At 33.6% G+C, this 16798-nt stretch overlaps 1 protein-coding gene across 1 annotated transcript in view; it reads right to left on the bottom strand.

The window, feature by feature from the left end:
- Nucleotides 1-1212: 1212 nt before the first annotated feature.
- LOC110991503 (thrombospondin type-1 domain-containing protein 4) overlaps nucleotides 1213-16798 on the bottom strand; it is a 114708-nt gene continuing 99122 nt past the window's right edge. The window contains exons 8-17 of the mRNA XM_045634728.1: nucleotides 8401-8584; nucleotides 6673-6833; nucleotides 6056-6589; nucleotides 5623-5895; nucleotides 4921-5062; nucleotides 4646-4821; nucleotides 3938-4133; nucleotides 2909-2980; nucleotides 2394-2500; nucleotides 1213-2205 (exon numbers count right to left, since the gene is read on the bottom strand). Coding sequence (XP_045490684.1) covers nucleotides 2394-2500; nucleotides 2909-2980; nucleotides 3938-4133; nucleotides 4646-4821; nucleotides 4921-5062; nucleotides 5623-5895; nucleotides 6056-6589; nucleotides 6673-6833; nucleotides 8401-8584 — 1845 coding nt within the window. The 3' untranslated portion in view covers nucleotides 1213-2205. The remainder of the gene's footprint in view (nucleotides 2206-2393; nucleotides 2501-2908; nucleotides 2981-3937; nucleotides 4134-4645; nucleotides 4822-4920; nucleotides 5063-5622; nucleotides 5896-6055; nucleotides 6590-6672; nucleotides 6834-8400; nucleotides 8585-16798) is intronic.

Here is a 16798-nt window from a genome sequence, read left to right as displayed (position 1 = left end):
GAAATTTTTGTTTAAAACATCTTTCAGCGTTCATGGTGGTTCTGTGTCAGCAAATTTAATGAAATAGTTTATGTAGTAACGACCGCATATGTAGTAGTAGCGCATAGAACCTGACGAAATTGTTTCTATCAAAAATAAAGAAAATGTATACTAATGTTATAAAATGCGATAATTTATCTTTTTACACTAATTTTAATTGTATAAAGATTATGGAAAATAATAAACTGTTTCTTTCTCCTCATATTTTAATATTAAGTGTATTTATACGTAATGATGCCTAATGTACTAAAATAGTTATTTAAGCGACAACGTGTTGTGGACAGGGGCGGATCTACTTAAGGGCTTCTTGGGCTGCAGCCCAGGGACCCGGGGATACAAAGGATTCCCAGTCTTAACTGAAAACAAAAGGCGCTATTTCTAATAAAAAAAAATCTTTTATTAAAAAAATCCAATCATGATGTTGGAATCCCTGAGATCAATCAACTGTTGTGCGATGCGCGAGTATTGAACGGAACGGGGATTCCCCGTCGCTGATTTTCGGTCGGTGTATTTTTCGGTGTGAGCGTTTATTTGGGGGACTACCCTAAATAGCCCAGAGCCCCAAAATTTACGATCCGCCCATGGTTGTGGACATTCGTCAAGCATTTTAATAGTGTTGAATAAGCAAACAATTGTATCTACATAATTCAGAATTACTTAAAAAATTTATATAGATTTTGAGATTTTTATAAATACGCTGTAATTGTAAATATACGTGAATATAAAATGGAAACCAGAATTGTTTTTTATTAATATCCCTTATTCTTTCGTTGCTTAGCAACGACGGGCAAAGAAGATTATCGTTGCTTCTGTAGAAAATCTTCGTAGATATTATTCATAAATAAAACTTATTACTTTTTATACGCCGAAAGTGGCAATGGGCCACACGCCTTGGATGCATCCAAGTCACATTCCAAGCAAGCCCTCGACTGGAATCCTCAAGGCAAAAGGAAATGTGGCCGCCCAAAACAGACAGGTAATGATCAGTACAGAGGCGAGGGAAGCTGGTATGACGAGAAGTAAAATCAGTTAGACTGGTTTTCTATACTGGATGTCATCTGCCCCACTTGGAGGACATAGGAATTTTAATAGGAATCTTAATATCAGCATAAAGGCAGTCTTTAAACGTGATTTTTGGGATATACAAAATATATTTAGAAATAAAACGAAAAGTAGTTTTTAAAGCTTATTATTTTTGTACATTGTTATACGCGTTATTAGTACGGAAATTATTATAATTATGATGGTACACATTATGGCGTTTTATTTAACTAAAACATAAATACTTAACAGCCAGTAAATAAATGCGCTATACAGAACTATATACACTCAATTAAAATCAATTTTAATCGATCTTGTAATAAGAATCAAGACAAACTATTTATGTGTCAGCTAATTGTGCTAAAATCGTTATAAATAAATAATGAACACACACTTAAAGTAAGAGGAATACTACAATTTTCCTATCCTATTAAAAGCTAGAATTAAAATCTAAATATAATACAAATTTTAATATTATTTATTATTCGAAAATTCAATGATGTTAAATTGGTGCAAATATTCAATTATGTGCATACTATCCTGTGCACACAGGAGATTTATTAATCTCACACACACACTCTCTCTCTCTCTCTCTCTCTTATAGTGTTTATAGCTTGACGAAAGGAGAAGGCTAAGGCTGATTAAGATTGCTTTATAGGTTTTTAATGCGATAAAATCTCAATACTACACGAATTATTTGAGTAAAAATGTAATTATTCAGAAATCTTCGACTTATACACTGGAGATCACATACTATTGCTACGGAAATACAATTCTAGATTATTTATGTCTGATTGTAATTTAATGGAAACCTAATTTCCATTGGATAGTTAAGGCAGTCCGTATACATTTGAAGAAAAAAAGGAATGTGTTATTTTTTGATTAGATAAAAACCTTTTTGGTACACAGAAGTAAATTAAAGATTATCTTGCTCTGTGCAATGACAATTCGAAAATATAAATGTGGGATGCCAGTACGTTTTTACATGAAACCTTATTTTAATTATATAAAAAAATATGGTTAGTTGTCTATGGATTAAAAAAGAATATGTATACGCAGTGCCTCTCACTTATCACTGATAGTCATAACTGTATCACAATACATCTCTGCATACGGCACCTGCGCCTGAAAAGAATATTATCAATTACAAATTTATTTTCGTTTTTTTTTTATTTTAATAATTTAAGTTCATTTATGACAAACAATATTTTTAATCTAATAAAAAGATAATTTTGGGGACGTGAGGGGGCGCATTGCACCCATGGCGTCGTAATAAATTCGACGTAGGAAATTTTATAACCAAGTTAACCTACCTATCGTCCATGACAGGACTTGCAGCAGTTATCTCCGTAATAATGGTAATGACAGAGACGAGCCTGCACCGCCAACATGCAGTTGCTCAGCTTATCTGTACATCCTCCTGAAAGTTTAAAATATTTAGTCAAATATGTCTTTTTTTTTTAATTTTTATTATGTTGCCATCATCGTTGCTGAAAAACTGTATGTAAAAAGAATATAAATTAATGATACAGAAGGATTCAATAATCATACTAACAGTAATGTATCAGATTATGCGAATTCTTTCTCTGTGCAATGAGGATTCCAATATATAAATATTTATGGGTCCAGAAACTTAAACCCAGTGAAAATACGGAATATTGCAATCGTAAATTCGTATATAAAAGTAACATTGAAAGTGGCTCTAACAGTATCAAATTGTTATCTATTTATTTCTTGAGGCCTGTCGCTGACTACTGACAGAGCACTCGACATAGCAATTTCAGGTATTTGAACTATTTCGTGTCGGAGAAATGATAATTGTACTTACCCTTACTGTATGTTCGCTGTTTGACACTCTGAATATTAGGACTCTGGTGCCTAGTCACTCGATTTTGGGAATCTAAAAAATATTAAAAAAACATTAAGCATCCTACTGACGTATTCTTTCGTTATATTTTACTGAGTATTTATTTACAGAAAAGTGTGTTTTGTGCATTTTTATCATAATTTACCCAAGACTCGATCCGTATTGATATATTATACAGTAGTGGGCTGTGGCTTGAAAGAAAGCATTGTTAAGAGGCTATCTCATACCAAATCATCTGTTTGTCGGGATTTATTCTTTGCTTGTATAAGTGTAATTTTTGTGATATTTAGGTATATTCATTTTTATAATAATATAACTTATAAAATTATTGTAAATATCGCATTATGCATGATGTGGTATACTTAAATAAATAAAATAAATAGTATATTTTATTGCAATCTATAAATGAAATAAAATAGGGGTGTAAGGTAAAAATACTTAAACAAATATCGCCGATGGAAGACATTGAAATATGAGACAATGTTCTATCTTTCAGATTTATTTATGCTTTGTGGCTACTATGATAAAGAATCAATGGAAATATTGGAGCAGAATTTGTGATTTAACGTCCTTTGTATTGTAAGTAAAGTCTTGAATTGTGAACATAAAAGGAGTATTAAGAATATACATAGCGCTAAATCATTTGCAACATGAGCACACCCCACATATGTACACACCCTCATTTTCACACCATCACACAACACAGCCAAATTAGGTATTAATTTGATTTAATTTTTTTTTATTTTTGTATTTATTTTTAAACATTTGAACGTTTTTTATGTTCCATTTTTGGCTATATCTTTGTTATATATAATTTAATAATTAAAGATTACAGAAAAGGTAAATTTATATTTTAAAATGTTATCTGTAGACTTACTGGTAGACTTCTACCAGTAAGTACATAAACGAATCAAAATATTGCATACAGTACTATTATATATTAAGATGTATTACGACATCAAGGATTATTAACTGGTGTTGCCTTCTTACCAGTGGTCACAGGGTTAATAACAGCTGGTTTCACAACAGGCCGTGTCGTGCACCGAGGTGGAACGCAAGACTTTCGAGCCAAAGGCCTCAAGCCGGGACACTCGGAGTCTCTGGCTGCACCCTCTGCTCCATCAACACCGCCGCGCGCGCACCAGACAGTACGTGTCTGAATGCCTGCCTCGCATGGACCCGTGCACTAAAACATTTTCCATTTAATTATACCTAGGTATATTAAAAAAAATCATTTTTAAATATTACTATACTAGTATAGTGCTTAACTAATTTATATTTTTTTACAGGTGAAGATATAATAGTCAAAACTTTTTTCTTTGTGTACGTGTGTATGTCACTCAACTTAAACTTTTTTTCTATGCGTTTGGGTGGCGATCTAAATGGTTTAGATTTACAAATCAGCTCAGCAGATGGCTCTGCAGTCGGTATCTAGGTTATTTAACTATACAGAAAATAAACAGCTGGTATTTATATAAAACCTCTGTGCAAGTGTTCGTTAACAAACTTCTAAATGGCTGGACATATTTAGATGAAACTTTTTGTGTGTTCAACTACTTTGAGAATGATTTACATAAATAGATTTTTTGGACATTTGTACAGCATCTCTGCCTGTCGTCGGATTCGCTAGTATTATATAATATTCTGCGACAAATTAATATCTAAGTTTAAATCTGAACTAAAAAATTGCCTCATTACCTCTCCCCAATCACTGAGGTACCACGATGGAGCACAAGTTCCGCCACAAGCCCGCTCAGCATCAGGCTTTGGTGCCCTACAAGATCCATCTCGCAGCCGTCTTCCATTACCACCAATGCATATAACTCCACGAATCTGACGCCCACCACATGAAGCTGAACAGGCTGACCAGTCTCCTGTAATGTTTACCAGCTTAGCAAGAGAACTTACTTCCTTCTATTTGACACTACACATACACAACCAATATCCCAAATTGTTAATTAGTACAATCATACCCGTGAACCATTGCGCGTCGCACTGTTTCCTCGCAGAACAAGATTGGGAAGAATGTGGTGCACGAAGAGCTGAACAACCAGCTGGGTCAGCGCACCGTACTCCTCGAGATTGTACTCCACCCCCAATGCAAGCACCAACGCACTAAAAAACAGAATTGTATTTCAGTCACTTATATGCCTGAGAAATGAATAATAAAAATAGCTTGTATAGACGTGGCATTTAGTCATAGTCATAGTCATAATATCTTTATTCATTTAGGTAAACATGTACACTTATGAACGTCAAGAAAAACAAATTAAATTAATCGTAAATTTACATTTACCACCAGTTCGCAAGTCAAGGGCGTAGAGCGGGTAAGAAGAACTGGCAAGAAACTTTCCGCCACTCTTTTCAATCGCCAAGTTTTTAATACAAATTGTTTGAACTGGAGCAAATCAATCCCAAGGATTAGGATCATTTAGGTATTCGTCACATTTATAAAAGGCTTTATTAATTAATTTACTTTTAACAAGGGCTTTGAATTTATTTAGTGACAGTTCTCTAATTTCGCTTGGGAGTTTGTTGTAAAAACGAATACAATTTCCATATAAGGAGTGGTTTATCTTCTGGAGCCTGGTTGGTCGCACACTCAAATTAGTTCTATTACGCGTATTATACTGGTGAAAGTCACCATTTGTTTTAAAATCGTTTTTTTCATTTACCTCTGACCACTCTGTATAAAGCCATCCACCAGCTGCTGTGAAACTGTACGATGGCCCCAAGGTTGGACTAACTTCGTTTTCAGAAATATTGCTGGCTAGCGAGATAACAGGACCTTCTCTAAACGTGTCCGTATGATCTCTTGTTCTCACTTGGCGCCTGGCATCCAATCTTGGTGTCTTTTGATCTTTACTTTCAGTTGTTCCATCACAATTAGGAATATCGCAAGGTTCACTGCTGGGAGGCATCGGAAGTGGACATTTCTGATCAGATATCTGAAACATTGATTTTCTTTAAAGATTTGAAATGAAGAAGAAAAATTAAAGGTGAGTATTAATAGCTTTAGACTAAAATGAAGTTTTATATCTTAATCTTTTTTTAAGAGTGCCATATTCCTTTAAAGGCTGGCGATCATCATAAGTTGGATATCCTTACCTTGGTAATCCCTCGTGCGTGATCCTGCACACAACCTACAATCCTTGTCCTATGGGCCGGGCCACACACTGGACATGGTCCCCATGCTGCAGCTCTCCAACGAGGAGGACAAGGGTTTCCGCCACATCTCCTGCGGCGGGCAGATGGAGGAGATCCAGTACAATGCGCGGGAGAAACTTCTCTATCTTCTCTGCCAACCACTTCTACACACTTGAATTTACCAATCTGAAGGCCTCCACCACAAGATCTAGAACACTGCGTGTAAGACAATATCTTCCATATGAACTGTCTATTCCCGATGACGTTACTTTCAACATTGATTTGATTCTCTTTTGAGTTATAATCGGGATGTTTCGATAATGTAGGATCGATTTTATCTCTGGTGTGAGATTCGGCGTTATGATGACGATGATGCCTCTGCACTTGATGATGAGGCACACTGACTTCAGTCGGAATTTCGTTGCTTGTTTCGTCAGGTAATGAATCAGTTAAGTATTCGTATTTAATATTAGGATGCGGTTGAGTATATAGAACCTGCAAATTGAATACGACAATAAATTTAATAGACAATGGAAGTATTTTGATTAGATAACATTGCAACTTTGATTGCTACATACCATAATGTCGATGGCTTGATGTATAGGTCCCATTGCAAATATATTGTCGAGTCCCCCAGAACGCGAATATATAAATCGTGCTCCGGCCGCTTCGTAGGTGCCTGGAGCGCTAACAGCAAATTCGCCGTTAACAATGTACGAGCCATTCGAAACTCTCAGAGCTAGAATGAATAAGAAAGTACAGTGTCTTTAACAATGGAACATTACGGTCTAACTTAAGACTAATAAATTATTTAGGTCTAGCCTAATCTACTAAAAAGGAATTTTAACATAAAGAAGTGTCCAATATCACTAATTACAGTCTCTTAAAGAGAAGACACTCTATTTTCTCGCTCGCTGTTTAGCACTTAATACATAGTAACGTGTACTATCACTAATTTACTAGTACAAAAGGTTCTAGGCCCAGGCCAACATAGCCACTAGTCTTGATGGAGGTCGTATGTACCAATGAGCATTGACAATTCCCCTGAGCAATTTGTTTTGGATGTGGATTCTGGCTATTACTGGCTCCTAAGCAATAAGCTAAGTGTGATATCTATATCTATAGATATCTTAAAACTAGGGATGCATCCGATGTCGATAAATCGGCTATACCTACTTTGGGTCTGCCGATATCGTCGATATATTAATTGCTGATACATAAATTTCGCGCTTTAAAAAAGTAATAAATACAGGCATCTTGTTTAATCTAGTCCGTTGCAAACGAGGCTCGGACTGTCTATGGCTGGGGAATCCCCGCGTTTTATATTTATTCCATTTCGCTAGACACTTAAGTTGACTTTTAGCTGCTAGCGCGCGTAGTATTTTATCGATACCAAATTAAATTAGTACAGAATTACAAAAACCTTATCAATATTAATCATGATAATTCGCAGTTATTTATTTTATTTTAATATAATTATTGTTCTTAGTTCTTAATGTAAATAACTAAACCTTAAATCTTAATTAAAGTTTTTTACTTAATTAAAAACCAAACTTGATATATTTTTACCTTAATTTAATTTTAGTTTAAGATAATATACCTATAATATAAAAATATTCCATATTTCTATAAGGTATCGGCATTGTATCGGCAAAAAGGCGTATCGATACATCCCTATCTGAAACTAATGTAAAGCGAACATTAAAAATAAATCACAAAGCAATTGAAAGTATAAAGACGGTTCCGCAAATGTACACACACAAATAGTTTATCTAATTACACGTGGGTATCGAATTACTCATCATAACAAACGTGAAGACGTTACGGTCGTGTTATATTTACGGAACAATTAACAAATTGGCGAAACGATTGCCGACTGAGTCATGCGAATAATTAGCCACCAATTGCTAAGACCGCTATCTCGATTTATCTCGCAATTATTCTAGGCGTAGGCGCCTCAATCGAACAACCGCAATGCATGCGTGCAATTTCAATTAATCGATTCAACATCAATCTTTGCACTACGCACTTCATCGTCCTATTAAAATCTCTCGTGACCCAGTATTCGTGAACTAAATCATTTCAATAAAAATTGAAAGCTATTGCCTAGGCCTGGTTCCGAAAGCTTTATTGCACGGCCTTGGAGACAACATCTGCTCATTATTAACTACGGGCTACTTATGTTTATTGAACTAATATGAACTCAATTAAATCCTTTCTGCTACAGTGCAGCTGACCCATTTATGCCACAATTAAATAACTGTGTAAAAATATGAATTTAATAAATAAATAAAAATTGTATTTACCAATATAATTTTCACTGGAGGCAATTTCTGAGACGTTCAGTCTGCAGGCCCCAGTTGGTACGGTGGTGACGTAGGAGTATCCAAGGGGTAGTCTGGGTCGAGAGAAGAGTCCTGACACCAGGCGTTTGCCACATTGTAGCTCTCGGCTTGCGGTGGAAGATAGCACGCCTTCTCTACCTACAACCTGAAAACATACTATTTTTATTTACCTATTACGAAACGAGCCTAGTGTTGGCCTAGTGGCATTAGCGTGTGACTTTCTTCCCTGGGGTCGTAGGTTCGATCCCCGGCTGTGCACCAATGGATTTTCTATGTGCGCATTTAATATTTGCTCGAACGGTGAAGAAAAACAATCTGAGGCCTAGACCTCAAAAAGGTTGTAGTGCCACTGATTTAGTTTATTTTTATTACAGTATACATAATAAAAAAAATTATAAGGAAAGATTGAAACGGACAAAATTTGTATTTGAATTAGTGTTTGTGTATGTTAGTGTTAAGTGATAAAGTAAGTAAAAAAATAGAACACGGTAATAGTTGTCTCTTAATAGAGATTGTAAGCAATGTTATTGAACACTTTCTTATGTTAAATAATCCTTATTAGTAATTAAGGTTAGACTTAAATTACATATTAGACCTAATTTAAGCTAGATCGTAATTATCCATCATGTCTTAGTAAAGACACATATGTATTAAAAAATACCTAAATTTGTGTGTGCAAATTGAATTAGTCAAAATTCCTCCGTCCGTGGTTTGTCTTGACAAACAAACTTCATCAAAAACAATGTATATTATATTCTTAAGTAGATAAAGAAAATACTTCACACCATATCGCGCCATTAAAACGCATCGAGCCATTTTACGCAATATTAAATCAGTCACGCGTATTCTTAGTTGACTGCGATCTGTGAGGATGGGGATTAACACGTCAACGCATTTCACGGATGTCTTTCGCCCGCGCATATCTCGATGTAACTATAACTTAGCATTTGAGGTTTAAAGATGTTATTTAGTATCAAAAACTATTTTACGATTAAATATTTTACTCTGATTTTGTTTCATTTGGAGTAGATACACTTGGGCCGTGGGTTTCAAGTAGACACCTAGTAATAGTACCGGTGACCCCAAAAGTGGTGCTTTCCTTTATATAGTTAATCGTTAAGCGATTAACTATTGCAATAGAGCCAGGAATATCTGCCAGCGTTAAAGGTACACTACCATAAGAACCAATTTTTTATATATATTATAATATTCTATTGATTTTTCATTTATTTATATCATGATTGTGAATATAGATATACAAATAATAGGAGTCATCATATATGGTATATCTATTGAGGCTTTTAAATTAGTAATAATTAATTTAAAAAGAAGTTTCATTTCTGACATGTGTACTTTGTACGCACGCATTTTTTTTTCAATTCTAATATTGGCTTAGTACTTGTACTGTAAGGTTAGTCTATGTATGTATTTTTTTAACAAATAAATGAAATAATAGAAGGCCGGTTACTTTTACTACCTACTACTTAAAATAAATTCTAAGTACATCTTCAATGTAGAGTTAATACATAGATTTGAATCTACCAAGCGGTTGAACTAGTCTCGATCCGACTACACCCTTCCCATGTTTTAATACAAGCACTTATGATCTATGGCTAATTAAAAATCTCATTCAATTGATATATCATCAAGGAATGCAAAACATTTCTAACGAATGGCTAACGGCTCTTATACATGCTTTAATTGAACTAACATAGAACTCCTATTCCTCTTACTAATTGGAAAAGCCTTATTTATTGTAATATTATGACATTGTGTTTATGTTATTATATTAATGAAAATGAATGTGACATTTGCATGCCCACTTATGTGGCTGATTTTTATTAATAAATCGATCTTAATGTACCACTTGGATTTTTTTATTATTCATTATAAAATTAATCGAATTATTTATGTATGTGGAGAAATCGAGTACTTCCGGCAGGATTTGATTCCTAACAAAACAATTTTAATTTGCCTAGGTTTAAAATATCATTTATTCGCAGAAATCTGTCTTCCCTAGGGGTTAAAGAATTTCAAACACATATTTGAAAAGACTTACAGACGTGGTTGCGAAATGTACGGCAGTTCAATTCAAACGGTAGGTAAATAAAAGACCGATATATCGCAATATTCAGACAGTCAACGAATCTTTGATTCTATATTATTATTTTTTTATCTAAAATACCTGCTTTCTAGCAATAAACTGTTTATGATCTCTCCATAATACTTATAATCTAGTTTTTAAACAGGCTTCCAGCAAAATTCTAATGACGAAACTATGTTGTTGATAAAACGAGATACCACAGTTTATATTATAAAAATATGCGTGATAAAATTGAAACTGTTTTCTTTGCCTACTAGCAATTTTTAGGAATCAAGGTGCGTGTGCGACAATATTGTTTGAATGGAATATTTGTGTAACTATAAATAAAACTTTTTGAAAATCTATCTATTTATTTATTTTTAAGAAATACATTAAAATTATGGTGAACTTAAATTAAAAAATATATAAAAAATTATTATTTTATTTTTATTTAGTTCTTACTTAGTAATTACGTTTATAAAATACTTCGCCTAATGCGGATTATTACCTAAAAGGAGCTAAACAGTTTCTTCCATTCCTAAAAATTTACCTATTACCTGAACATTGGTTTTTACAGACGGAATATAAAATATACTGTTGATTTAAGTTATAATTGTTAATAGTTGATAATTACAACTTGTGATTTCTTTAAAAAAAAGGTATGATCATGTACAAAGGCTTGCCGGAGACAGTGACTATGACTATGACTATGACAGTGCGGTGCCTAGTGGCTTAGCTTCAATGTGCCTGATGGATATGTCAGAAAGCAACATTCTCCTTCGTTACTGCATGTGCTGTGGGGACATACAGCTAGGACTAACCATATGCAAAGGGCACATGTTCTTCGGTGTGTTAATTTACTAAACAAAATAAATAAATATTAAATTAATATAAATAAATATTAAATTAATATTCCTTTTAATAATATTTTTTAATAATTAAATTTTAAGGTTAGTTATTAGATATATTTTTATGTATTATGTTATTTGTTTTGAATTAATAAAATGTACATTGTGTTACCTTAACAAAATACATAAGTTAATGGACCTTTTTCATTGTCCGTTGAGTGAGCTGGGTGACTGGAGTAAGATTATTTGTTAGTTCCGACAGATAGTAAGTAAATTTCTTGTAATTTTTGTAATTTCATATGTTTTATTTTTGTGTTTCGTGTTAGTACACGTCCTCCAGAAATGAAGAGCGCAACTGAAGTTGTCAAAATCCAACACATGTGTTTGTAAGCGGGAACTTAGAGAGAGAGAAATATCAAAATCTTCATTCGTTGATTAATTAAAACCTATTGTGCCTGTAGATAGAATTAAAAGATGCATGTGGCTAGATGCTTACATCATTTCGTAATATTTAATGCGACACTAATGCGTGTAGAACATTAGTGAATAGTAATGTCAGTTTTACGAGCGTGTTACAGATAACGACATCTAAATCTTGTATTGGACGCGGGAGTAATTTTAATCGTTAAGTGTGTGAAGAAACTATAAAATTATTTGTCCCCCAAATCGAGGACACAAGGGCTGTCATGATTTATGTTTCCTTTGTCCTAATCAAATTATATTTTCAAGCCGGAATTATAAAGAACAGCTAGCTTACACTGGAGCCAAATTACACGTGGACATCTATCTATCAAGGAGGGCCTTTCAGCACAAAGACGAGCTGATTCAATGTTACTAGTAATAATTTAAATCTGTAACACTTTGAAAAAGTGAAATTTTTAAAATTAATGTTTTTGGCTGATGCAAAGTGATACCTGCATACACTCAATGCCGCGAGTGCGTTTCCGGCCTTTAAAACATTTGGTTACATCCAGAGGACTGGTTTCCAAGTTATTCTAAACATCACTATAACTTTGGAAAATGAGCAGTGTTGGCTTCACCGTGTGACTCTCTTACCTGAGGTCGTAGGTTCGATCCCCGGCTGTGCACCCATGGAATTTCTTTCTATGTGCGCATTTAACATTTGCTCGAACGGTGAAGGAAAACATCGTGAGGAAACCGACATGTTTTAGACCCAAAAATTCGACGACGTGTGTCAGGCACTGGAGGCTGATCACCTACTTGCCTATTAGATTTAAAAATGATCATGAAACAGATTCTTCAGAAATCTGAGGCCAAGACCTAAAGAGTTTGTAGCGCCACTGATTAATTTTTTTATAACTTTGTAAATATAATATCCAAATAGCCAAAGAAGAAAAGATTAAATTAATTGTCATGTCATATAAAGCGACAACTGCTCAATCCGGTAGCCATACTTTTCTTATAAAGATCAATTGATAACATTTAAGCTCTCTATTAAGCTGGAAACGGGTTCCAAATGGTACAAAGGCATTACATACAATCAGAAGCCATAAAAACCCACTCATTATTTAAAATCGTTTGAGTAGTTAAGCATTTATTTACGGTCGTTGTTTGGTATTATAAAAAGTATTGTGCTTGTAAATAGATGTTTATGATGTCAATTGTATAGCCTACTTGTCTGGATTGCCATTGCTATAGGATGCTTGGATTAACAATAATACCTTCTAGTAAGAGTACAGGATTATATTACGTGAATTTATATAGTAACGTTTAAAAAACTTTAACTATCAGACTCAAACTATAACTAGTATTTATTTATTTAATTATAAGTAATCCAACAGCTTACTTAATACATATTATTATACAAAATACTAATACAATACAGAAAGCCAAAACAGATTACATAGATTAACAAATTATGTTTAGACAAACAGAAAACAAGCAAGCGCATTAAAAGACAAAGATACATTTAAAAAAAAACAAAAGAATAAAATAAAAAAATTGAAATTTGACATTTAAAAGCAACAAATAATACTAAGGGCCTGTTTCACAATGTCCGGATAAGTTCCAAATAAGCTATTTATTACTTATTGGTAGGATAAATAGTATTTTTGCGTTTCACGACTGTCTGATAGCGCTATATGTCATGAAACGCGAAGTATCTTATTCGGAACTTTTATCTTTCGAATAATTTATGTGTTGCATAGCTATTTGGCACTTTATCCATACATTGTGAAACAGGCCCTAAGAATTTAAAACAACTACTTAAAAAAAAACTGCTCCTTAAAAAAGTATGTTCAGTATTGCATTCTTCAGATCGTGCCATCTTCTTTGGTTGGCTATCATCGCCACTTATAGTTTAATTCTGAATGCCGCGCTTTTGAACAATGTCTTTATCCATTCTATGACTCTTCGAACGTCATCTAAGGTCTTCATATAAACTATGGACCTTCCAAGTGAGGCCTCCGAAGATTCGTCATACCCACGGACTACCTAAGGTCTACCAGGGACTACAGGTTATAGGTATATTTGTCTCAACCATAATTATATTCTGTGAAAAAATAATGGTCGTTGATTTCGGTTCCCTTCCACATCGCTGTTTGCTGGTTCTTCCGACATTATGACTGACGACTGTACAGGCTTATTAAGCTCACACTTATTCTATCACCCATCTACTATTCTCTACAAGATACTATATGCATATACGCAGCATTTAGGGGCCCATTTCGTCTGTTGTGTGTATAGACACGGACTAATTAAGCCTAACTCCTTCCAGAAGTTCATAAGTTTCCTAGGCTTTTCGCAGGCTTTACAGATCGACCTAACTGCATTCCAGGACTTCGTGGGTGACTGATTCCTCTGAACAAATAATAAATATATTGCTTTGTCGTATGTTTATCCAGTCATCAAGACTATCGAATAAAATACAATAAAAACCGATCGTTAAAGCAATAAGAAACTATTTACGCCTACCTGTATTATTACCGAACTTCAATTCTTAAGCAAACGAGTTAAACCTAAATATTATAGTATTTTTAATTATTATCAAGCTTTTGTTGGCTCGGTGTGTCAGCCAAACAAAACAAGGACAAAGCTTATAGGGAATGCAATTGCATACATAGAAAATGGGGCCAATGCGTCATCTATCTAAACAAGTAAAAAATCCAGATAGTCCAAACAATAGAACGTTAATGGCACCTATAATTCTCCGTTCCTTTGAAACGTTAAGTTCGTAATTAAGACAATGAATAGCATTTATAAATTACAGCCAAGTTTCATTCATTAACACAACTGGACCATTCGTTGACTTTCCATTATCATACACGATGAGGTTGACAAAGTAGAATTATAAATTTATTTGCTCTGGGATCTCTTGACTCTTATAAGCTGGAATATTAATTAAATTATTACATATGAATTAACAGTAGGTAGTACAGGGATAATGTGAAATTATGAAGGGATAAATCAGTTGTCTCATATTTATTTTTAGTTTGCCACCTGTGAATGAAGTCACACAAATTGTGGTACAATAAATATATACTCTGTGGAATTATATGTCGTTTTAAAATTGTTGATTACTAGTAGTTTATAATAAAGAAAGTGAATCGGATAAGAACATACCAATTTTTAATTTTTACGCACTCGCGTGACGGCATTGAGAGTGCCCATGGGCGGTGGAGATATGTAGGGATAAATCAGTTTGTCTCATATTTATTTTTAGTTTGCCACCAGTGAAAGTCACACAAACTGTGGTGCAATGAATATATCCTCTGTGAAATTTTATGTCGTTTTAAAATGGTTGATTACTAGTAGCTTATAATAGAGAAAGTGAATCGGATAAGAACATACCAATCTTTAACTTTAACGCACTCGCGTGACGGCATTGAATGTCCATGGGCGGTTAACTTACATCAGGATAGCATCCCCGTTCCATAAAAAAAAGTCTATCTCACATACCCGACCCACAGATCCACCTTTCTATCTGTTTTCGATATCAACTGAGCTGTTATGTAAATAGCCAGTGACATCAAACCAGACATTTCTGGAACGTCTCAATCCAAAGTCGTAACACTGATTAAATTTGAATTTGGAATGCAGAATAACACAGTAAATAGCGCTTAACAAGGTCGACTGAACAACTGAATCAGATAAGTATCCTAAATTAGTTAACGATTCAGTAGAAGACAAAGGTATTCAGGAGCGTTACAATAACATGTATGTCAGTGTGTACGTTCTCAAGTAGGTCGCATCTTATTTATCATGCAACAATAATAGTCATTGAATATTGTTAAATATGCAGTGTATTATAATACGAATAATGTTATGAAGTAATAGTGTCGTTTAACTATGCATCTTGAACGTTTATTTCTTTAGAAATTGTATTGTATTTATTATGCGTATATAACTGTTAATAAATATATGTCGGAACAATGGCAGTGCGCTAAAACATCATTGCTCCATTAATAATAAATATTATGATACTACAGACTATCAAATAGTCTGTTAACTTGAAGATTAATATTTGCGAATCAAATAAACTTCAGAACAGTTTTGAACTAATTTTTGATCTTATTAAATTATATTGAAAATCGCAGCTCAGCTTTTACTAGTGTTCTCTATATTATAATGATCTAGATTTGTATTTTTTTCCTGCTGGTTTTCGAGAACCGAATGTAAAACCTCTATTTGAAATATCATTATTAGTACCCTTAGAACAATACAAAACTCGTTACTATTTCTTTTTCGTAACGAACATAATTTATATTAAAGAAAAAAACAATTAAACTAAAGATATAGTCAAAGATGAAAAAATAATAATGACACAATACTTACAAACAAAGAAAAAAAATCAATGCATTAACTAAGTGATGCCTTATTCGGCTGTGTTGTGTGATGGTGTAAAAGTGAGAGTATTTAATACTCCTTTTATATTCCGCGATAGCTTAAATTTTGTTCGTTGAGTTTTGTGCATAGTTGGTTAAGGTGTAATATGTGAAACTTTCCGCATGATCCTTTTTTAAAAACTTGTTTTTTTTTTTAATTTATGGCAATAGTTTTAAGTTTATGCCAATTTGAAGTAAAATGTAGGGAAACTATACGTGAGAAAAAATAAAAAAACACATTAAAATGAAACAAAGGGATAAACTAGATAAAACATAATAATTACATAAAAATTAAATCTTAATATTATTACGGATTATGAAAGATATTTTTAATACAATAAAGGATAAATAGTCAGGAGTTTTTAATGGGAAACGGAACATGTAATTATAAAAAAATCAGAAGGGAGGTGCGGTCTAAAAACATGTTTCAACAATTTGAATTTTATTACCATAGACAAATATTAAAGAATAAATCTTTTTGGAATTTACTACTCGGTAAATATAGCCGCTATGTATAATCAAAAGTTTGCAGTGACCATACGTGCGGCCGCTTAATGTAAATATGTGGCGCCAACATTCTTGAA

This window comes from Pieris rapae, chromosome 3, assembly GCF_905147795.1.
Source record: "Pieris rapae chromosome 3, ilPieRapa1.1, whole genome shotgun sequence".
Classification (NCBI taxonomy): Eukaryota; Metazoa; Arthropoda; class Insecta; order Lepidoptera; family Pieridae; genus Pieris; species Pieris rapae.
This window is presented reverse-complemented; position numbering and strand designations above follow the sequence as displayed.